Source organism: Brassica rapa, chromosome A06, assembly GCF_000309985.2.
Source record: "Brassica rapa cultivar Chiifu-401-42 chromosome A06, CAAS_Brap_v3.01, whole genome shotgun sequence".
Classification (NCBI taxonomy): Eukaryota; Viridiplantae; Streptophyta; class Magnoliopsida; order Brassicales; family Brassicaceae; genus Brassica; species Brassica rapa.
In genome coordinates, this window is record NC_024800.2 from 6,173,568 (window position 1) to 6,196,803 (window position 23,236).

The 23,236-nt window shown below is 37.9% G+C and overlaps 7 protein-coding genes and 1 non-coding gene across 13 annotated transcripts; 2 read left to right on the forward strand and 6 right to left on the reverse strand.

The window, feature by feature from the left end:
* Positions 1-163: 163 nt before the first annotated feature.
* Positions 164-1,042, reverse strand: LOC103872333 (uncharacterized protein At1g15400). Its single transcript, XM_009150684.3, has one exon. It carries the CDS (start codon positions 804-806, stop codon positions 387-389), a length of 420 nt encoding a protein of 139 aa, XP_009148932.1. The 5' UTR covers positions 807-1,042; the 3' UTR covers positions 164-386.
* Positions 1,043-2,856: 1,814 nt separating this feature from the next.
* Positions 2,857-4,531, forward strand: LOC103872335 (broad specificity amino-acid racemase RacX). Its single transcript, XM_009150686.3, has 2 exons — positions 2,857-3,945; positions 4,014-4,531. Exons 1-2 carry the CDS (start codon positions 3,238-3,240, stop codon positions 4,281-4,283), a joined length of 978 nt encoding a protein of 325 aa, XP_009148934.1. The 5' UTR covers positions 2,857-3,237; the 3' UTR covers positions 4,284-4,531.
* Positions 4,376-5,192, reverse strand: LOC103872334 (late embryogenesis abundant protein 1). The gene is made up of 3 exons (XM_009150685.3): positions 5,009-5,192; positions 4,831-4,896; positions 4,376-4,742 (listed from the first exon to the last, which is right to left on the reverse strand). The coding sequence occupies exons 1-3, from the start codon at positions 5,069-5,071 to the stop codon at positions 4,551-4,553; spliced, it is 321 nt and encodes a 106-aa protein (XP_009148933.1). The 5' UTR covers positions 5,072-5,192; the 3' UTR covers positions 4,376-4,550.
* A 31-nt stretch (positions 5,193-5,223) lies between these two features.
* Positions 5,224-7,384, reverse strand: LOC103872336 (WD repeat-containing protein 43). Of its 4 annotated transcripts, none has more exons than XM_009150689.3 (7): positions 6,782-7,384; positions 6,592-6,705; positions 6,288-6,517; positions 6,125-6,207; positions 5,944-6,055; positions 5,807-5,869; positions 5,224-5,621 (listed from the first exon to the last, which is right to left on the reverse strand). In XM_009150689.3, exons 1-7 carry the CDS (start codon positions 6,822-6,824, stop codon positions 5,433-5,435), a joined length of 834 nt encoding a protein of 277 aa, XP_009148937.1. In that variant the 5' UTR covers positions 6,825-7,384; the 3' UTR covers positions 5,224-5,432. The 4 variants fall into 4 exon arrangements, with proteins under 4 accessions (XP_009148937.1, XP_033129098.1, XP_009148936.1 ...); XM_033273207.1 differs by having other exon boundaries at positions 6,592-6,702; positions 6,782-7,382; XM_009150688.3 differs by having other exon boundaries at positions 6,288-6,523; positions 6,592-6,702; positions 6,782-6,915.
* Positions 7,385-8,437: 1,053 nt separating this feature from the next.
* LOC103872337 lies at positions 8,438-12,847 on the forward strand. The gene is made up of 2 exons (XM_033273208.1): positions 8,438-11,362; positions 11,866-12,847. The coding sequence occupies exon 2, from the start codon at positions 11,874-11,876 to the stop codon at positions 12,636-12,638; it is 765 nt and encodes a 254-aa protein (XP_033129099.1). The 5' UTR covers positions 8,438-11,362; positions 11,866-11,873; the 3' UTR covers positions 12,639-12,847.
* A 235-nt stretch (positions 12,848-13,082) lies between these two features.
* On the reverse strand, positions 13,083-16,697 carry LOC103872338 (periodic tryptophan protein 2). The gene is made up of 7 exons (XM_009150691.3): positions 15,384-16,697; positions 15,035-15,286; positions 14,836-14,928; positions 14,299-14,670; positions 13,862-14,206; positions 13,504-13,731; positions 13,083-13,423 (listed from the first exon to the last, which is right to left on the reverse strand). The coding sequence occupies exons 1-7, from the start codon at positions 16,566-16,568 to the stop codon at positions 13,253-13,255; spliced, it is 2,646 nt and encodes an 881-aa protein (XP_009148939.2). The 5' UTR covers positions 16,569-16,697; the 3' UTR covers positions 13,083-13,252.
* Positions 16,698-16,774: 77 nt separating this feature from the next.
* Positions 16,775-16,846, reverse strand: TRNAW-CCA. The gene has a single exon. It is a non-coding gene; the product is annotated as a tRNA-Trp (tRNA).
* Positions 16,847-17,199: 353 nt separating this feature from the next.
* LOC103872341 (boron transporter 4) lies at positions 17,200-21,316 on the reverse strand. Of its 3 annotated transcripts, XM_009150692.3 has the most exons (13): positions 21,110-21,215; positions 20,391-20,582; positions 20,221-20,303; positions 19,857-20,049; positions 19,630-19,768; positions 19,202-19,534; positions 18,935-19,108; positions 18,755-18,850; positions 18,559-18,675; positions 18,156-18,493; positions 17,798-18,077; positions 17,578-17,697; positions 17,200-17,493 (listed from the first exon to the last, which is right to left on the reverse strand). In XM_009150692.3, the coding sequence occupies exons 2-13, from the start codon at positions 20,501-20,503 to the stop codon at positions 17,431-17,433; spliced, it is 2,049 nt and encodes a 682-aa protein (XP_009148940.1). In that variant the 5' UTR covers positions 20,504-20,582; positions 21,110-21,215; the 3' UTR covers positions 17,200-17,430. The 3 variants fall into 3 exon arrangements, with proteins under 3 accessions (XP_009148940.1, XP_033129095.1, XP_033129094.1); XM_033273204.1 differs by having other exon boundaries at positions 18,156-18,487; positions 20,391-21,316; XM_033273203.1 differs by having other exon boundaries at positions 20,391-21,312.
* Between the last annotated feature and the right edge of the window lie 1,920 nt (positions 21,317-23,236).

The following is a 23,236-nucleotide window of genomic DNA, read 5'->3' on the forward strand; positions in this document are numbered from 1 at the left end:
CTAGAGCTTAAATTTAAGTTAATTAATCAATAAATAAAAAGGAAAGATCTAATCACAGCCGTCCGTTTTGCAATCAACGGACAAACCCATGTCGGAAAGTTTATTTTTATTTTTCTCTGGAACACACTTCAATCTAAAATTCGGACAGAGATTGTGGAACCCATGTCGGAAAGTCGGTTTGATTTATACAGAAATTATATCTCGATAGCTAATTTACAAATCACCCAGAAAAAATCATAAGTATCACAATCTATATAGCTTAACCGGAGGAAATCCAGAAGAGAGTTAAAGATTGTATCAGAGAGCCACACAGAGAAATACAAAAAAAAAAAAAAGAAGAAGATCAAAGACAGTATTACTATTTATCTCTTTATAATTTTGCATGCCTACCTCGATCTGCGCTTCGGTGGCCTTTTCCTCGGATTATTATTCTTCTTCCCCGGCGGTTTCTTCCCAAACGCAGAGCAGCAACCGCACGTCGACAATCTCGGAGACGGCGGCTCCACCGCAGGAGACACTCTTCCGGTAGTTCTGTGATGTCGTGCGGCTCCTCCGCCGTTGGATCGACTCCTCTCGATTGTTGGAACACCGGTTTTGATCGGCCTGAGCTTGTCTTTCTCGTCGCCGGCGATCGGTTTCGGTTGCTCTGAGGTTTCAGACATCGGCTTAGGCTGTTCGTCGCGTTGACTTTCTTCTTTCTGCTCGTTGGCCTGTTTGTTAAGCTCGGCGATGACACGGTCGTCCCAGACTATGCCGGAAGATCCCTGACGGCGGAAGGAGATGGTTGATCTTTGAAGACCTTCCATGGATCTCTCTCTCTCTCTCTGCCTTGAAATCTTCGCTTCTTTTGAGCTAAAAGACGAGTAAAAAGAAAGAAAGAAAGTGATTAGGATTATAAGTGATTAATCAATCATTGTGTTCCAGACTTTTATTTCTGTTCTCACTTTTTTAAATGAGCTCGGTCCACTATTATTATTACTATTTATTATTTTGATGATGTTTCATTGGTGGTGATGTATCCAATTTGAATTTTTTTTCGTTACAACTTGTATCAACACATAATCCTCTTTAGTTAATATGCAGATCCACAGAAAACTTGTCTGTTGGCTTTTCTTTTTCTATATTTCAAAAACTCAAACTGCGTATTTTTATTATTTATTAGTACTAAAACAAATGGTATGGTTTAGATAATAATAGCTTAGAAAGTGGAAACGAACACGAGAATTGACTTTTAGGCGACGATTTATTTAATCTAAAACAAAATCTTACTCTTCATTGGGTAACCAAATATATTGGGTGAGTGGGTGAGGATGGCATTAGATACCAAATCTCTCGTTTCAAATCTGAAATGAAAAAGAAAAAAATTATAATAGGGAGGGGTAAAAGTGGGTCAAAATAACTCGGTTGCCAATTTGTAACGAAGTCAAGTTCTTCGTCGTATACTATATAGTTTTATTCAAGCAACTCATCCACCCTCTCATGTCATGTATCTTACTGTTTTTAGTTAGTTTTTATTCTTTTTCTTTTTTGCTCCAAAAAAAAACTAACTAAAATCGGTTTCCTCAAAGAAGCAAGGAAGCGTCGGAAGGCAAAGGATTCAGATTGCTAAGATAGAGAAGGAGAGCCACAGGCAAGTCACTTTCTCGAAACGCAGAGCTGGTCTCTTTAAGAAATCCAGCGAGCTGTGCAGTTTGTACGGTGTAGAGGTTGCAATCATCGTATACTCTCCTGCTAATAAGGCTTTCTCATTTGGCCATCCAAACGTCTACTCTGTATTGAAACCACATCAGCAAGGAGCGAGTTAAGTCTGGTGTTGAGCCAGGTTGAAGAAGAAAGGTGAGGAGATGAGCAAAACTAAAAGCGATAGTCAAATGGACTGTGGAGGAAATGAGTTTTGCTTCAGTGACATGGAATGAAAGTTAAGCTAATGAACACAATTCTGGTGCCTCCTTCTTCTTGCATGAACAAAATGTCTACTGGTGTTGATGTCTACAAAAAAGATGGTAGTTCAGCTGGGTACGAGCCAGCAGGCCATGATGGATATGAGTGGCGTTGAGCCGTTATCCATCCACTGCTGAGAGAGGGAGGTGATCGCTGCTCTGTGAAACCAGCCTCACGCATTGCCCTCCACTTTAGGAACCGTCCGCGCGAAGCTTTCGCTCAGCACACACAGACCACTCTCAGCTTGGATCGGGCAGCCCAGAACAGTGCCACATCAAATCCGACCTGTTGGCCGAGCCAGTGTTCTACCAACTTATCATCCCCACATGGGTTACAAGCACTCGTTACTGAGCTCGACGTACAATCATTGGTTTAAGGACTTATATAAACACAACAATTACAAGTCAAGTAACCGATGTGGGACAAAATAGAAGTTTTAGATAATTTTCTGTTGTACTGCAATATTCATCAATTCTTTTTGTTTTCATTCTATCTTTTTCTACAAATAGAACTTCAATAATTGTATGTATATCGCATTTTACATGTTAAAATCAAATCTGTATGTGTCTCGCATGAAAGTTTGGTTCCTATTGAATATGTTATTGCTGCTCTAAAAAATTTCTCCTTCAGTAAAAAGCTCTCCCTCTTTTGTACAAGTGAGCAAAGAAACTTGAGAAGATCATCCATCCCCTCCATGTTGCAGTACATCTCTTACAAACACACGACACGTCTCTCTGGAGAAATCAGTAACCGACAAGAAGAATGTGACGTACCATGTGAGGAATCAGTAGAAAACAAGAAGACAAAGGAATCCACCTAACAAAGACAACCCACAAGTTGTGCTAGGAAATATATTTATATATAAATATCTCAAGAAACCGAAAAAAGAACCAGACAGAGACAGACCACCACCTTCTCCTTGATTCCATCGCCTTACATTTTGAGGTGATTTTTTATCACTCAACTTGATGCGACTTACTATTGGTCCGTTTCTCATCAGATGATAGAGATGGACAAGCATTAGATTCATTTGAGACCGTTGTTATGATGCCCCCACCTGTTGCTTTTAGTACTCTTTCCTTTTTGTTTCTACCATCTAACACCATAAAGGCAATCAATCACTCGTCCTGCTCAATGAGTTACATAGATTTCTTTTCCGAAAGAATCTTCTATATATAAAGTTTCTTGATTCATCTAGAGGTTTACTTCTGTCTGAATGAGGAGCAGAAAGTGAGTGGATGTTATAGATTCTAGAATCTTAGTTACACTTTCAGATATTCAGACAGAAGCTTGGTGATGTCTCTTCAGATATTCACAAACCCATCTCATGGTTTAGCTCAGGTATGGTTCTCTAAGAGGATATCATGCAAGACAAGACTGAGTCGTGTTCTCGCCACGCCACCGTCTTCAACCCTCTTGCATATGGACGAAAACAACAACAATCTTCCCAAGTCCATAAAGGGTTTTGATTCAAGAGGCAGTTTGAACAATCTCCATGCAGATTCTATGCTCAGGCAGGCCAACACGGTGGGAATTATCGGAGGCATTTCAACTGATTCCACTCTAAACTTCGTTAGGAAACTCGAGGACTGGAGCTCAAAAGATGGTAAGAGCTCCTTACCCTTTGTGCTATGCTCGGATCCTAAGCTCAACAAGGAGCTTCTCTTATACGAGGAGAACTCTTACCCTTCTCTCTACCATAGAGTAAAGCGCACTCCAGCGGATGAAAACCAGATTGTGGAGAATCTAAGGAACAAGAGGAGATCTCTTGAGAGGTGTGGAGCTAAACTAATCTTAATGCCTTGTCATATTGCGCATACATGGTATGATGAGGTCTGTGAAGGGAGTTCAGTTCCTATGCTTCACATGGGTGACTGCATTGTCAAAGAGCTTGAAGAGGCCAAGATGAAGCCTCTTGAAGCTGGGAATCCTCTGCGTGTAGGTGTGATGGCGTCAAGCGCCACGTTATCCGCAGGGTTCTACCAGGAGAGACTACAGAACAATGTGAGTGTTCATGTTGTGTCCATTAGCTCTTATCATTTTTTTTTGTCTGATACTTGTTTTGTAAGCAGGGATTTGAGGCGGTGCTTCCAGACAAGGCGACAATGGATCACACGGTGATCCCAGCTATAGAAGCAATGAAGAGAGATGACATGGAAGGAGCAAGGAACCTTTTGAGGATAGCATTGCAGGTGCTGTTGGTTCAGGCGGTGAATGTGGTGTTGCTAGGGTCAGATGAGATGAGGGACCTCTTGCCAGGGGATGATCCTCTGCTAAAGAAGTGTGTTGATCCAATGGATGCACTTGCAAGGTCTGCCATCAAATGGGCAGAGAGTCTATGATGATCTTAAGGAACGAATTAGTTGAAGTTTGTGTATTGTATACATAGTTGAACTTTGTGGGTGTGTGGACCGGTGTTAGAAAGATCATATCATTACCAAAACAAAAACCAAAGTCTTTTTATTTGTTGGGTCAACACAAGTGTGAACATGTCTAAAGCCAAATAAGTTTGAACATGTGTTGGCATTGAATGCATTGTGTAATATGCTTTATTTTACAGACAATTATTAGTGGAAATTATAAAGGAAAAGATAAATTTTGTGGAGAAGTTAAATATCTGCAGGAGGATGACCAGGCATGCTTGGACAAGTTGTGTTGTTAGGATTCTTATTGTCCAAAGGGTTCTTGTTCTTATATTCATTGTTATTGTTGTTGTTGTTTTTGTTGTCAGTGTTCATCCCCAGTGTGTTCTTCACTGCCTCTGATGCGTCATGTGCCATGCTCTTCACTTTCTCTCCTTTCTGGTTAATCAACATTCTTATTTCTTTAACAAAGACAAAGAAAGAAAATTCAAAACATACATGTAGAGTTGATGTGTTAGTTAATAACCTCCTGGAGAAAGCTTGATGCTTGAGAAGAGTTGGTGTTGTCTGCTTTGCACTCAGCCCTCTTCACCTGATATTAAACACCAGATTTCTCCACGTTACATAATATCTTTTTTTGTCATACATATTAATATGATCGCAAAAAGTCAGAAGTAGTGGGGAAATTGAACAAGATCACTCACATGTGCTTGGCCCACGATTTGGCCGGCCCTCACACTGAACTCTTCATCCTGTCTGCTCGCCATTTCTTACTTTTCTTGTCAAACAATGTCATCTGTCTTTATAAACAATTTTCTTGGTGTTCCATTTTTCAAGGAAGGCTTTTCGCTCTTATGATCCATCGTTTTCTCAACCATGCTTTTGACTTTTTCACCCGTATTTACATTTACCTTCCATATTCACGTTAATTTCTTTTTTACTTATATGAAAAAATAAAACTCTTTTCTCAAAACAAAGTCAAGTCAATACAACAACCATTACGTATTAGAGAATTCATACGGAGACTTTTTGACGTGAGACAGCACCTTTTAGACCTACTCTTGAGAATCTAACAATCAAACAGCCTCACCGCAAATCAAAACTTTTTCGGTTTTCAGGAGTCTTTCCTCAATCGCTCATGTCGTCAAAATCTTCAAACTCATTGACACCATCAGCTGCTTCATCCTCTGATTCGTCTGCATCTTCATCTGTTTCCATTGCTTCATCTGGTCCTTGTCCCTCTTCATCATCAGTGTCCTTGTCCTCATAGATAAGGGGACCTTCATCTTCTTCTTCATCATCCAAATCGTCCACAAGCTACCATTAACACAACAAAGGACAAATCAGTAACATACACAGTCCTAATGCAAAGCGATCAGAACTTTCATCGCGTTATTTCATTCCCAAAGCGATCCATCGAATCAAACACCAAATCTAATGCTACCCCTAGGCCACACATTGAAATCACATTCTTCTACGTTACAGGGGAATGCAATACATACCAAGTCTAAGCTGCTTGAAACTTCAACGGCAGTGTGAAGGGTTGATACCCGTGATTCAATGAGCTGCACAAACAAAAAGAATCAAATAGAATATTAATCACTCATACTTTCTATCTAACTAGTAAGCAGTTCCTAACCTGATACATGGAGTTCAAAGCGAGCACAGATGACTCTTGGGACATAATCCCACTGGAATGAGTAAGTAACAGACTTTTTATCCACGGAACCGCACAAGCTAAAACCGCACCCCTGCAATAAATAATAAAAATTAACACTAATCAGCTTCAACAACACACATAAACAGATCAAAACTCTTACCTAGATTGTAGTATTGGTAGAAGGGAATTGAGAAGCTTGAGTACTTCTGCTGAATTCAACTTAGCAACCGAGTTAGCAATCACCTGTTAACACACATAATTGGAACAATGAAACAAGCAATAAAAAGAGGTAAACGGAACAGATAGAACACAATCTTCGGAACCTGTTCATCTCGGTTGTACAAGCAATCAAGTAGAAGAGACCGATCATCAGCATGCAATGCTTGTCTCAGAAGAACGTTCACAGAGGCTGCGGTAGGAGGCTTATCATCGACCGGAGCAGAATCCTTACTACTCTGCTTGTCTCCCTCTAATAAGTGAAGACTCTCAAACTTATCACCCATCGTTGGCTCGTTATCAGCATCCTCTACTACCCCTCCATCTCTATCTTCATCTACACCTAACATTCATATATAAATCAAGAAACACGAACCCTAATGTAAGATTTGAGCCAATCAAAATCGTTACCGGAATCACGCGGCTCTCTTGTTGAAGGCACATCGGGATCGGGTTCAGCTCGCTTCCTGCTCTTCTTCTTATGTTTCATCTTCTCTCTAGGAGTAGTCTCGGCGATTTCACCTGCTGAATTCACAGAAAAAAGGAAAGGGGGTTACGCCATGCGAGAGGTGAAATTGAGCAATCGGAGAGTGAAGCAAACCTCCGTCAGATGTGGGAAGAGGCTTCAGTTTCTCTTTGGCCATGGTCGGCGGTGAGCGTGAGAAGCGGAAAGAGAGAGAGAGAGACGGCGCGGGTTTAGGGTTTAGCCTCCACGACTACAGAGTTAAAAGCTACGGGTCGGGTTAGATTAGGTGGAGGTTGACGTGTTCTTTTTTTTTCTCTATTGGGCCGACATGACTGAATAGTTGGGCTGAGTTTATTGTGCAATCTGTTCCCAACTATGTTTTTTGTATAAAATGGGGGTGCTTTATTTTTCCGCTTAATTTTATAACAAGCAAATGGTATTGTCACGTTTTTCTCAATACCTATTCTCCTTCTCCCAAAGAAAATTTTGAATGAAAGTATTTCTAAAAATAGTTGGAAGCCTGTCGGTTTTGATTTTAACGCAGGCTAATTCCTTACACCTGCGTAATGGTATGTGGTTTGTACGTTTCTACTAGACATGTATTTGCACGTATGTAAAATAATCTTATACCTTAAAACGTAAAGTTTATATGTATATACAATTATACATACACCAAAAAAAGAAAATACATGTAAACATAGCATATGTATTATGAAATTTGGACCGTAGTACATGATATGTCCACTCTCTATATTAATCGGAAGATATTTTAAATTTGAATTAGACAGAATGATACGTTTTTGATCTATGTAATATTAAATATATTCTTTTTGAAACTAATCGAATTAGTCTATAGAACATAAAAATATATATATTCTTAGAAAAATGCAGAAAACATAGTTTTTTAAAAAAAGATGACCGACAAATATTTTAAAGATAGCATATGTATGAAATTTGGACCGTAACACATAATCGGACAACCCCCTATATTAATTGGAAGATATTTAAAATTTGGATTACATAGAATACATTTTTGATCTATGTAAAATTAAATACATTCCTTTTGAAACGAACTGAATTAGTCGATAGAACATATAAATATATTTAAAAAGGATGCAGAGAACAAAGAAGCATAGTTTTGGAAAGAGGACCAAACAAATATTTTTAACATAGCATATGTATGAAATTTTGACCGTAACACACTATCGGTCCACCCCCTATATTAATTGAAAGATATTTCAAATTTGGATTAGACATAATGATACGTTTTTGATCTATGTAACATTAAATACATTCTTTTTGAAACTAACTGAATTAGTCGATAGAACATATAAATATATTTAAAAAAGGATGCAGAGAACAAAGAAGCATAGTTTTGGAAAGAGGACCAAACAAATATTTTTAACATAGCATATGTATGAAATTTTGACCGTAACACACTATCGGTCCACCCCCTATATTAATTGAAAGATATTTCAAATTTGGATTAGACATAATGATACGTTTTTGATCTATGTAACATTAAATACATTCCTTTTGAAACTAACTGAATTAGTCGATAGAACATATAAATATATTTAAAAAAGGATGCAGAGAACAAAGAAGCATAGTTTTGGAAAGAGGACCAAACAAATATTTTTAACATAGCATATGTATGAAATTTTGACCGTAACACACTATCGGTCCACCCCCTATATTAATTGAAAGATATTTCAAATTTGGATTAGACATAATGATACGTTTTTGATCTATGTATTGTAACATTAAATACATTCCTTTTGAAACTAACTGAATTAGTCGATAGAACATATAAATATATTTAAAAAAGGATGCAGAGAACAAAGAAGCATAGTTTTGGAAAGAGGACCAAACAAATATTTTTAACATAGCATATGTATGAAATTTTGACCGTAACACATTATCGGTCCACCCCCTATATTAATTGAAAGATATTTCAAATTTGGATTAGACGTAATGATACGTTTTTGATCTATGTAACATTAAATACATTCCTTTTGAAACTAACCGAATTAGTCGATAAAACATATATAAAGTATATTTAAAAAAGTATGCAGAGAACAAAAAAAACATAGTTTTGGAAAGATGACCAAACAAATATTTTAAACATAGCATATGTATGAAATTTGGACCGTAACACACGATTGGTCCACCCCTATATAAATTGGAAGATATTGCAAATTTGGATTAGACAGAATACGTTTTTGATCTATGTAACATTAAATATATTCCTTTTGAAACTAACCGAATTAGCCGATAAAACATATAAAAAGTATATTCTTAAAAGGATGAAGAGAACAAACAAGCATAGTTTTGGAAGAGAACCAAATAAGTATTTTAAATATAGAAAATGTATGAAATTTGGACTGTAACACATGATCGGTTAACCCCTTATATTAATTGGAAGATATTTCAATTTTGGATTAGACAATACGTTTTTCATTTATCTAACATTAAATACATTCCTTTTGAAACTAACTGAATTAGCCGATAAAACATATATAAAGTATATTTAAGAAAATAAGCAGAGAACAAAAAAGCATAGTTTTGGAAAGAGGACCAAACAAATATTTTAAAGATAGCATATGTATAAAATTTGGACCGTAACACACGATCGGTCCACCTCCTATATTAATTGGAAGATATTTCAAATTTGGATTAGACAGAATACGTTTTTGATCTATGTAATATTAAATATATTCCTTTTGAAACTGACTGGATTAGCTGATAGAACATATAAAAAAATATATTTAGAAAAAGATGCAGAGAACAAAGAAACATAGTTTTGGAAAGAGGACCAAACAAATATTTTAAACATAGCATATGTATGAAATTTGAACTGTAATATACGATCGGTCCACCTCCTATATTAATTGGAAGATATTTCAAATTCGGATCAGACATAATGATACTTGTTTGATCTACGTAACATTAAATACATTCCTTTTAAACTAATCAAATTAGCCGATAGAACATATAAAAAATATATTTTTAAAAGGACCCAGAGAATAAAGAAACATAGTTTTGGAAAGAGGACCAAACACATATTTTAGACATATCATATGTATGAAATTTGGACCGTAACACACGGTCGGTCCACCCCTGTAATAATTGGAAGATATTTCAAATTGGGATCAGCCAAAATGATATGTTTTTGATCTATGTAACATTAAACACATTCCTTTTGAAGCTAACCGAATTAGCCGATAGAACCTATAAAAATTATATTTTTAAAAGGATACAGAGATAACGAAGCATAGTTTTGGAAAGAGAACCAGAAAAATATTTTAAACATAGCATATGTTATGAAATTTGGACCGTAACACACGATCGGTCCACCCCTTATAGTAATTGGAAGATATTTCAAATTTGGATCAGACAGAATGATACGTTTTTGATCTATGTAACATTAAACACATTCCTTTTGAAAATAACCGAATTAGCCGATAGAACCTATAAAAGTAGAATTTTAAAAGAATACAGAGACAACGAAGCATAGTTTTGGAAAGAGGACCAAACAAATATTTTAAACATAATATATGTTATGAAATTTGGACCGTAACACACTACTGGTCCACCCTTTATAGTAATTGGAAGATATTTCAAAGTTGGATCAGACAAAATGATACGTTTTTGATCTATGTAACATTAAACACATTCCTTTTGAAACTAAATGAATTAACCGATAGAAACTATAAAAGTATATTTTTAAAAGGATACAGAGATAACGAAGCATAGTTTTGGAAAGAAAACTAGAAAAAATATTTTAAACATAGCATAAGTTATGAAATTTGGACCGTAACACACGATCGATCCACCCCTTATAGTAATTGGAAGATATTTTAAATTTGGATCAGATAGAATGATATGTTTTTGATCTATGTAATATTAAATATATTCATTTTAAAACTAACTGAATTAGCCGATAGAACATATAAAAAGTATATTTTTAAAAAGATGCAGAGAACAAAAAAAATCATAGTTTTGGAAAGAAGACCAAGCAAATATTCTGAATATTTTAAAATAGTAAATATAAAATCCAAAAGTTAATGTTATGATCTTATATGATTTGTTGTTATGTTTTTAAGAACATATATAGACATATAAAGCTACCTATAAAACTGGATCCCAACAAATGAAAACAATAGATCTGAGAGTAGATAACCACAAAACTTTTACATACTATGTTTGTTTTTATTTTATAGAAATGTATAGAAAGAGAATATGACTGGTTATATGTTATGTTTGACCGTATAAAAACAAACCATTTTCATATAAGTCTAAAGATATATGATTCCTAGTAGATTTGAATGAAAAAGAAGTACCATAATAGCTACTAATGATTTATATGAAAATTAATTTGATTTTGGTAAGGAGGACACGTATTGAAAGAAAAACTTTATAAGCCGTTTAAAAAAGAAAAGCAACGGGAAAAAGAAAGTCAAAAAGACAAATGTGTTAAAAATGGCAAGGAAAGTAGAGAGGGTGGACTTACACGAACAGAACACAGCAGGGCAGTTTCGTCATGTCTGAAAAGACGTCTCGACGCCTATAAAAAGGCAAGAGAGCCTCACCGGCAATCTCATATTCACGCACGCGTATCCAATAATCTTTTCATCTTCACCGTTTCATACGTAACTTCTTTACGACCCCCTCCCTCTCTCTCTCTCCTTTTCTCTCTTTCGTTTCTCCGGCGAGGTATTATTTTATTCTTTTACCCTTTTTCTTCTTTCTTTGGGCGATTGATGATTAACTCGTCGGTGAATCTCTTTTGATCCGATGATGTTCTGTCGTTTAGCTGTTTGTGGTGGTTGTGATCCGAGCATTCAATTTCACGCTCTGCTTATTTGTTTTATTTATTTTTATTTCTTGGGCAAAAATTTCCATCGAAATTGAATTGATCTGTTTTCTGCTTAGAAATCTTTTTTCAGAATCGAATGTTTATCCGTCTTTTAGAGGATCAAGAAGTCATTAACACTGTTTATGATAAGTGAATAGTTTCAAATTTTTATTGACCGATTGATTTGAGTTTAAATCATTTATCATATGTGGTTAATGTAACGTTTAGTAGGAGACTAAGCTCGTGTTCAACTACACATTTGAGCTATTCCTTGTCCTGTTTGATGCATTATTGAGTCTTTAGCCTTTTGATATTTGGTCCTCTGGATTCGAATTAACTCCTTTTTTTGTGTTGCTTTCAGTGTGCAAGATGCTGAAGGTGCCGGATTCAAGCAACAAGAACAGGGTGTCTCCCTACCCGCTTCGCTCTTGTCGGAGCAAGAAACAAAAGGAAGCCGAGTCACCTCTCGAGCCAGAGAACGTGAGTGAATGGGAGGATGTGAGGTGTGTGATCTGCATGGAGCCGCCGCACAATGCCGTCCTCTTGCAGTGCTCTTCCTTCTCCAAAGGCTGCCGCGCTTACATGTGTGACACAAGCGCGCGTCACTCCAACTGCTTCAAGCAGTACCGCAGGAACAAGAAGAACGCAAGCCGCTGCAGCAGTGGCAAGACTCTGAGCTGTCCGTACTGCAGAGGAGAGGTTGACGGGACGATGAAGTCTACGAGCGCACGGAGGTTCATGAATGCGAAACCGAGGTGCTGTTCTATGGACAAGTGCGAGTTCTCTGGGACTTACTCTCAGCTGAAGACTCACTTGAAAGCTGCGCATCCGGGTTTCACACCTCCGAAGATGGAACCTTGGGAGCATCTCCACATGTGGGAGGAAGTGGAAAGAGCGGAGTTCATTGAGATGATCAACGCTCGTCAGAGATGGGAAGCGGAGCAGAGATTGTTGGCTGAACATCACTACCAGGTTCCACACCATCATCATCATCCCATGATTGATCTCAACCTTGATGCTTTCATGCACGATGTTTTCGTTGGTGTGAGGGGACAAGCAAGTGCCCCCAGTTACCCGGCTTACATGTCCCAACTTGACTTCCATGGAGCCATGTATCCTAGGTGGACTCCGTGAAGAAGATTTCTCGTAGTGCCGATCAAAGTTTTGATGTCTCTTGATTCTTTTATCCAAAATGTATTCTCAGTGTTTAGGTTTTATAGTGACATCAGCTCTTGTTCTAGGCATAAGTTTTTTACTTTTTGTTTGTATTAATGTTTATGTTTAGTCAAGTCTTCAATAGAATTTGTCTAAATAAAAAAAAAATCACATTTTTTCATACTTAAGTTTTGATGTCTCTTGATTCTTTTATCCAAAATGTATTCTCAGTGTTTAGGTGTTATAGTCACATCAGCTCTTGTTTTAGGCATAAGTTTTTTACTTTTTGTTTGTATTAATGTTTATGTTAGTCAAGTATTCAATAGAATCTATCTAAATAAAAAAAAATATTCACATTTTTTCACACTTGTGTTATGTGTTGCAGTTTGCGTTACGGTAGTTTGATAAAGTAGTGAGGCTCCATTTTGTTACAACTCATAGATCAAAAATGTTTCCACCAAAAGGGAGAAAATTTTCAGTTACATTTTGTAATTGCAATCGAAACTCATATATCAAAAATGTTTTCCCCAACAGGAAGAAGAAAATTTCAAGTTACAGATGCCTCTAATGAGGTTGCATAATAAAACATAATCTCAATGATTGTTTGGTACAGAACACAAGTAGCGAAGCGTGTACTCGTTGGAAGAGCACATATCTGCCAGATCCTGGTGGGCTCTGGTGATTGCCTTCTGCAGTGACTTCAGTGAAGGTAGTAGGTTTCTGTAGTTTCTCTGAATAGAGCTTCCGTGTGCCTTGCATATCTCCTGAACAAGAAAAGAAGCACACAGACGTTTGATCAGCTATGAGCAGTTTGAGCAACGGAAGAAAAGGAAAGCGAGCATACCTGACACCAGTGAAGTAAGAACTCCAGATGAGGACAGTTCTCAAGCAGATCCACCAAAGCTTCCATAAGCCTTTCTAAGTATTTCTGAGGGACAGAGATTGCAACCTCTTTTATGTCAGCAGGGGCTACAGCAAAGATACATTTCTTTATGAAGCTGTCTTCGTTCAAACGCATACTCAAAGCAAGTGCTCTGACCACTTCATCCTGCTTTAGCGCATCCTCGACCGCCTACCCAAACAACACATTAACTTTGCCTTTTAAAAACCAATAATCAGAACTAAAAAAGAACATCAAGAGCTTATAGAACTAATACATACAAGAAACCTGACACAGTAAAATCGATTTACAAAAGGCTCACCTCTGGTGTCACATCTATGTCAAGATCAGTTGGATCAAAGATGAAGGATTCGTCGACTGAAAAGATGAGAACTCCTTCCGTTGTTGCAGCTGCAAAGCTCCTCCCAGTTGGGGCAATGCTGAGGCTTTTGGTCCGGATAATGGGCCTGCCACGGTTAGGCTTGGATCCAGGCAGATCATAACCCAAATTCCCACGAGACTGTTTGTCAATGCCATCTTCTTCATCGCTGTTGTCATCTTCAATTAGATCCATTGGTCCTGCTTCTGTCATCTTCTTGGAGTTCAGGAAGTCAAGAACCCCATCATACGAGAGATTATGGGATATTTGAAAACGACGCAACAGAACCTGAAAGGTAATATTGTAGATCTTTTGACTTGGTTTCTTTAACAAGCAAAGGGCAAGAGAAGCTGCATTCCAAGAAGAGATAATTAGCTAACCTGATCCGAGATGTCATACATGCATATATATCTGCTATTTCCCGCGGCTAGAATATAGCTTCCATCAGCGGAATAGCACAATGTTGTAAAGCACTTTCCAGAACTTGAATTAGCTGCAGACCGACGGTCAGTCATGTTGCGACCTCCAGCAATATCTCGCCGCCCCTCTATGGTGTACATCAACACACCATCAACGGTGTCCCAGAAATGGATCTGCCCGTCTAGCGTACACGAGGCTAACTGCTTGCCATCAGGACGGAAAGTAACTGTGAGAACATCGTGGTTGTGTTGAAACGTCTCCACTGTGCCTTTGCTTGCAAACACGTCCCACAACCGAACCGTATTGTCCCATGAAGATGAAGCTAGAATTTGCTGCAGAAAAAGAAACATGGATCAAGATTAGTCATGAAAGTTCTAACAAACGTAGGCAAGAAATATACATAACCCCAAAAAATTTCTACGTCATTAGCTAGTATTCACATAATTGTTTTGAGCCAAAAAACAAAATATATTTGCACCAAAATGAATTTATTTTACCGTTAAGGGAGAAAACATTAACCCATGAACGGGAGCCTCATGCCCATTCAGAATATCCTTTATTTGCCCAGTCTTCTTGGACCATACAAAAATCTACACACAGACAAGTGAAAAAAGTGAGTCACCTTACCAAAATGGACTGCGATTTTAGAATTTGTGACTGTGTGACTGGAAGCAGCAAATGCATAAGTTGAATTACCTCAAACGAATCTAGTGTACCAGCACAGACGACGTCACCACTGGGGTCTGCTGTTAAGGAAACAAACTGCCGGGGCGTAGGAGTTGTATACGTTTTGTAGTTCTTGTATCTTCTAAAATCCCAAGCACGAACAGTGCCGTCCAGAGATGCACTTAAGAGGGAGTGGTTGTCAGCCATAAAGTGAAGAGCAGTAACTGCGTTAGTGTGCTCTGTGAAGGTGATGAAACATGATCCTGATGCAACGTTCCACACCTGTAAAATGCAACATAAAAAGAGGATTGTCATCTTCAGAAGTAGAAGAGAATCAAGGTAAAGAACAATACAATCAAGTCTTTGAGATTTTAAATACCTTGACTTTGTTATCATCAGCACCAGTAGCCAAGAACTGTGAATCAGATGAGTAAGTGACACAGTTCACATCGAAATAGTGTCCTTGCTGCTTCAGTATATAGCTTTCAGACCGCCACTCCCAGACTAACAGCTGCCCAAGTCTCGCGCAACCAAAGGTCAGCCAATTACCACGCTGATTAAAGACAGCCGTTGTCAGCTTCTCCCTAGAGATAGACAAGAGATGGATACAGATGAAATCCGGCATCTGATAAAGCCCGAAAACACCATTAGAGAACCCCACCACAACCATGTCAAGCCCCTGGTGATAGTCACAAGCTGTAACCTTTGCTGATCCCTGATTAAACCCATCCTTCCTCAACAAAACCCATTTCCCCCTATGCATATACTCTTCCTCTTCATCCTCATCCTCACGACCTCTACCTTCATACTCTTTGCGTTTTTTGATATCAATGTCACTTTCATTAGCCCTCTCTGGAGTATCAGGAGACAATGACTCTTCTGCCTCAGCATCCTTCCCACTGTACCCCCAACTAAACATGTAACCATCCCTAGCAACGGTGAACGCCCTATTAACCTTATTAGTCATCTTATCAACACCAAAGAAGCAACCCACAACAGAATCTCTATGCCCCAGAAACAAATAAGGCTTATTCAAGACCCCCTTCAGCTTCCTAACGCAAAACAGCCTCGCCGCTAAATCCTTAGTCCCCACAAGCAAATACTCAGAGTCCAAGCTCCACTCCAAGGAGACAACTTTATCATCAGAGCTAGCGAAAGTCCTCACCCTCTGAAAGGCGAACGCCGCTCGGCTGAACCCAGGCGACTCCCAAATCTCCACCAGCTTACCTACCCCCACGGCGATGAACCTGCCGTCGGGGCTGAACTTCAAGGCGCCGACTTTCCCCTTGAAGGTCATCCGGTGGAGCACCGCGCGGCGAGGGACGTTGATGAAGAGGCACCGGCTGTTCTCGTCGACGGCCATCAGGAAAGTGCCGTCGGGGGAGGCGGCGAGGCGGCATATGTTGGTGGAGGTGCTGAGCTCGAGGGTGACGGTGTGGTGCTTGGTGAGGTCGGTGACGGAGACGCGGTTGCCGACGGGGGAGATGAGCTGGGTGTTTTGGGTGACGACGGCGTTTCCGCCTCTGTAGGGGGCGCCGAGAAGGTTTTGGAATCGGTAATTCATGGCTTGAGGATCGGTGACGAAGTCTGGAGAGAGGAAGGATGGAAATGCCGGCGGCGACGTTAGGGTTTAAGGTGCGAGTGTTTCGATCTATCTCTCGGACGCAGAACCCTTCTTCTCGATTATTTTCTAATTTATACTGGTTTAATTACCGGTACAAAAGAAAAAGAAAAAGAATTAAAAAAGGGAAGGACCAAGTTTCGGGGATTTGAACCCGACGTGAATCGAACACGCAACCTTCTGATCTGGAGTCAGACGCGCTACCATTGCGCCACGGATCCTTGGTGCTAGATAACTCATCTACATTGTTTATATCTATTACAGAATCAGTGTTCATACGTTCAAGGATGAAGAAGCTGAAACATGCGTTTGTTTGGAAGTGAATTCGTACATTTTATGAAATTGTTGGTTTATATATTTTGATTGATTTAGAAATTCAAATAGTATTTATAAATCTAATTAAAATATGCAAATCCGGAGGTTTCCCTCGGATTTGAGTCTTTGTATTTTTAACTAAAAAAATCTAAACAAATTTATTCAAATTTATTATAAAATCAAATATATTAGTAAATCCGTACGATTGAATAACACTTGATTTAATATAGAATTTATGAATCATTAAACCAATAACACATGATTTTAATACAAATTTTAAAATCACAGAACCAATAACACTAGATTTAGTTCGGATTTTCAAATTCATTAAAATACAAAAACCAATAATCCCTACTTAGAATAATTTGCACTGTAGAAGACAAGGAGAACGTTATTTATACATGTTCATCTATGTTTTTGATCTACAAACAAATACTATGTGGTCAAATAACTGGAAAAATGGTATATTCATTGTTTTTTGGTTATTACATCACTGACTGTCTCGTAGTACTCGTGTTTCATCCTCTGCTTGCACTTTTTCCTTGGGATAAATCTGCATGAGGTTTTCAACAACGTAACATAAGTGTCATGAAATGTTAAAATTCAAGTCAAGGATGGATCTATAAAAGAAATAAACCTGGTTGCCTTTGTCTTCATTAAGACTAAGCGTACGGACTTTAAGCTCTCCTCTTCTCGTCGTCAACTCGTCTAAAATCTCAGCATCATTCTCTGGGACGCCTTTCGTTGTATCAGTTGCCTAGATCACCAAGGTTGTTAGTTAACTCATGCATTAGTTCCACAAACTTAGATATTAATAAACGTCATACATGACTAAGACAAGAGGTATATATATATACCCGGAAAGACAATTCAAGCGGGTCCCTAGGAGTGCCGGGGATCTCCTCGTACTCGGCCGCGTCGAGTTCTCGGAGATGAGACGGGTTAAACAGCTTAGGGAGAATGTACTGTCTGATGGCTATCAAGAGGAAGAAAGGAACCGGAAACATTATTCCCGCCACAGGAATCCACGTCACTCCGTAACAAATCCCAAAGTAGACTATCTGCAAGATTGTGAACGCAGCCATTGACTTGTATGGAACCTTCTCCACGAACGACGCGTGTGCTCCCTCCAAGACCCTGTAAAATAATCACATGATCATCAGTCACATGTCTTTGCTTGAATAACAAGAAAGGGTGTTTTGAGAGTGCATATACTTGAATCTCCGGCTTGGTAGGACGAAGAGAAGCATCATACGCTCAAAGAATTGGTTTCCAGGGAGGCTGTCGATGGCCATGTAAGCGAAGTATCCCCATAGAACTGAAGTCGGCATGAGCTTGATGGCCGGCATAGCCAACACTGCACCTGCTACTAGTAGTGACTGTAAAAGGTTGCTCACTCTCTGCTCGTTGACTCGTACAGGCAAGTAAGCGTCCAAGTGCTTCTCTGGGTCGAAACCACTCTCCTCGTCTCTCTCTCCTTCGTCCTCGTTGCTCTTCATCACCGCTTCTTTTAGATCTTGCAGCTCAAGTATCACTGTTCTGTTTGTCTGCGCCTGTAATTAGATAAACTATTATTATTCTTAAGTCAATGAGAGTGAATCAGAAGTGTACTACTTACAATTGGGCTTTTGTCCATTTCTATGAAGACTTCTTGCATATTCTCGTATACTTCGGAAGATGTTGCTCTCTTCCTGATGCTTTCTTTGGCTGTCTTCACCATCTTCCTCCGAATCAACTGAACAGAATCCAAAAAGGTTCATTAGGACCAGCTTGGTCATAATACTGAGTGTTGAATTTACTAGTAATAACCAAACCTGTCGTTTGAGAACAGCGAGGCTTTTTGTATGCATAGGAGATTGGGGGAGGACTCCATTTGAAGGAGGCAGACCAAGCAATCCACAGATCAACGTCTAGAGAACACACACATACACACATTTTTTGAGATTTTAACTAGAGATTTGATGTTGCCAAGGTTAGCTTGCACAGAAAGTTACCATGAAGCCTAACAAGAGAATGTCATAGTGATACGCAGAAGGGTTCTTGAGGTTGAACTCCTTCTGCTGCGCGAGCTGCGAGGCAACACTATGATCAAAGAAGTAGAGTCCTGCAATCATCAGTGCTGGTATAAACGCCGCGAAAATGTATTCTGGAGAGACTTTCCCCATGTCCTGTTACATACCAAAAGCCAAGTCTTAATTATAGAGGTTCCTATGATGAGATCAAGATCTTGAATTTAATTGTTTTTTTGTGTGTGTTGTGACCTTGATGACAGTCCAGTGTTCTAAAGAAGCAGAGTCCCAAGGAAGAGGACTAAAGAGTCTTCTAGGTACACCAGAGGGGAGTTTCGATGGCGTAGTGAAAGACAATGCTGTCCAGACCACAACCATCAAAGGAACTCCATAGTCCGCTATGAAGCTTCTGTACCATCCTGTTCCATATCGCCAAGACCTAGCTTTTCTGCTCTTCAAAGCAGTGTAGAGAAGGCCAAATGTGAAAATTAGTCCAAGAAGTCCGTTTGTGTATAGCCATTCAAACTTATACTTTTCGAGTTTTGAGTCCCCTTCTTTTGGCATGCTGAACTCCCCCACCATACCCTGTAACAATTTCCATTACAAAACAATACATGTAACCTTTGGCTTAAAAATTAACCAATTCAAAGGTGGTTGAGTTTTTTTGTTGGTCTTTGTACCTTAATGGCTTGTTGGATGAACAGAACGGAGATCAACATACCAAACAGCTCACCAGCAACCCTCGTAAACCGGTTAATGATGTCAGCCGCGTTGAGGGTGGCCATTAAGAACAGTAACATAGCCGTCCATACACAAACCCTTCAATTAAGCAAAAAACAAAACCATTCAAATAAAAAAAATCATATATAGCTTTACCAAAAAAAAAAAGAGTTTTCAGAATTTTTACCAAGCCACCCAAGCTAAGTAGAGTTCTTTGCCTAACTCTGGTCTTCCTTTAGCGAAGTTGTACAAGTAAACGTACATTAAGACAGTTGGTTCTGCAACCCCAAGTATCAACAGTGGTTGTCCTCCTAATATTGAGTGTATCACTCCACATAACGCTGTTGATGCCAACGTTTCTACTGTGCTCAACGCTCCATCTATAGTTACCACCCAAAAAACAACTTTGAATAGGGTTTTTCTCAATAGAATGCAAAAAAAAAAAAGGTTAAAACTCCATAAAAAAACAGAACAAAAGTGTGCAACTTGAAGACTTTTGTTCCAACAGACAGAAGTGAACATAACCAGTGAGAAAAATGCAAGAAATAGACCTGTGTCGCGGCTAAGTTGCTCTCCAAAGGCTATAACCGGAAGCGCAGATGCAAAAAATATGTATGTTGTTGGTGCTAAAATCCTGTAAAATCTCAAACAGCAACAAAATATTCACAACTTTGTTTCTACATCTAAAAGTTTGAAGGGATGAAAAGTTTGGTCAAAGTACCCGAAACCAGAGCGGAGACCAGTGATCCAGTCTTGCTTGTAACACAAGGCTCTTCCTTTGAAATCTGCTATGATCCCTCTAAAAGGCCTCTTTGAGCTTATCTCTTTCTCCATATTTCAGAGAATCACTCAGAGACTCCAGAACTTGTTGCTTTGTTCTGATTCTTAGCCTCTGGTCTGTGCTTTTAATGACCTGCACTACAAAGGGAAGTTATATACTAATTTGTAACATAAACCAATAACTTCAAAATCTTGCATTTACTCTAATAAAATCAATTTTTATATTATATTTTTCCCCTAAATTGTGAATTCAGTCTTTTTCAAACCAATAACAAAAGAGGAATTTCATAGCTTTCGTTTTTGTATCACTAAATGTCAATTTTATTTTCTTTTTGTGAGGATAGGGAAAACGCAATGTGCCTAATACCAATTGAAGAAACAGCACGATGCACATAACTAGCCAAAAAATAATGATTTCTTCTTCTTTTTGACAAATAACTTATTAGTCTCTCTTCTCTAAAAAATTTCAACGAATTTTTCAAAAAAAAATAAAAAGAAATTCCAACGTTTCAATCAACTCAGTAAAACTAATATCCATTGTTCAACTTAAATTACTTCTACTCCTCTTTTAACCAAACACGAGAACAAAACATTAGTTTTGATATTCTATTTTTGCTGTAGGTTCGACATTGATATTATCATCTAAAAGTTGTCTGTTACCGTGGAATCAGAGGGAAGTGAGAGACTGAGAGGTTCGAGGCTGAGTCGTAGCCGGAGCCGAAAGTAACAACAATGTTAGAGATTAATAGGGTTTTTTGGTAGAGGGCAACGTCTTTCTGCTAATATTTATAGACGTAGCAATTGAGAACTAGAGAGGGCCCACTTATATGTATTTTTTGTTGGGCCTACTGACATGTGTTAATGATTTAGTGGTGGACTCTTACACTGGTGATCGTGACGCTTTAACTCCCTTCTGTTCTTTCCCCAGGAGATCGTGTAGACGAAAAGAAAAATACATCCGTTTCAAAATAGATGATGTTTTATAGAGTTTTTGATGTTTCAAAATAGATGATGTTTTCATATTTCAAGGTATCTTTTAACTTTATCAAAAACTGTGTAACCAATTATATTTTGTAGTATGTTTTGTGATTAGTTGAATAATTTTTAATTTATATTTTAATAATATTTTAATGAGAAAGAAAATTAACAATGTGCAACATTTGTATTTTGACTATAGCTATTTTTCCTACAAATTTGTTTATTCCTTTGTTGACAAAGGAGTATTAGTTTACTCAAGAGAATTCTAGAAGTAAAATATTTATTTCAAATTTGTTTCCTTTATCTTGTTTTCATATATATTCTTCCAATTAAATTGCTATAGTCAAAATACAATGTTGCACATTGTTAATTTTCCTTCTCATCGTCACATCAGTGGTCCCATAATGTATTCTTCTACTACTATATTATCCAAAATCAAACAACCTTATCGCATTTTCCAACATAAATTTTCTCAAAAAAATTCCAACTTAAATTCATCATTTTCTCCAATTCCCTCTTTATTTATAGCATCCAAATCTAACAGATGCTCTGAATGGTGACTGCGATTTGAGCGGTTCCGGTTCAACTGCGGTGCGGTTTTAACAGTTATAAAAATGTATAAATATATAGTATATATAAAGATTTTTGTTACTGTTAACTGCATGGCGGAACAGAACGATCGTCACCATTCGAAGCCAGAAAATAAGTATTTGAAAGATCAAAAAACATATACGTGTTATTACATCAAAACATGTATCAACCTTGCTAATTTTTTACTGGGTAAAAAAACAAACCTTAGTAATTATATTATTGTTATCAAATTTTAAAAACAGTATTTCCTCTGTGTTCCAACATCTCTATATAGATTAGAAAACAAAACTAAGATGCATATGCTACATACCACATACGGCAAAGTCTGTGAGACCGATATATAAATAATTTGAGGTAGTTGGAGTGGGTGAAGACTGGAGAGATGTTTTTATGTGGTAGAAACGGACACGCACACACATTTTAATAAAGTTACATTTGTTGTACCAAAACTCACTCCTGACATATTTGAAGAATAACGCACTGCTATTTATCTCCAACGCACATGGCACTGGCCCGTGCAAGTTGCCATTGTTAGTTCTAAAAAAAAAAGAAGTTACCATTGTCAGTATATGTATTTAGTTCGTACTTCAATCCAGATTATACAAAACGAGCAAATTGAGTTTTAGCTTTCATTGTAATGATGTTACTTACATACTGGCTACATGACCAAGTTGTTACGGACTTTATGTCTTTCAAGTGACACTAACACATTCAAATAAGTTCTATACAAATAACTGAATAAGTAAAGCTTTACATGGTTATAGCCCATATAAAAGATTTGAGCGAAGCTGTAAAACTACATGCATGTCATAACTAAACCAACTATATAATATCACTGAGTGCTATCCAGAGTTATAATACTTGACTAATAACATAATAATTAAGATAATTACATGCTCAGGTCAACATCATTTTAAAAATAGTTAAAATCTATGTATGAAAAGAACTCAAGATTCTAAACGCCGTACCATGAGATCATTAGGTATGTTTTCGTCGGTGTGTTGCTTATGAAACTGCACATATACAAATGTATAAATCATTTTATATTAATCAATCATTGTGTCAACCCATCAAAACCATATTTATAAAAAAAAACACATTTCGTAAAAATACAAACACTGAGGTTGGTTGAACTTGAAGTTCAGTTCTCACAAAACTCACCAAACCTCACGTAATTGGGGAGCGACTATCTTAATTTATTAAAGTATGAGCTGTTAA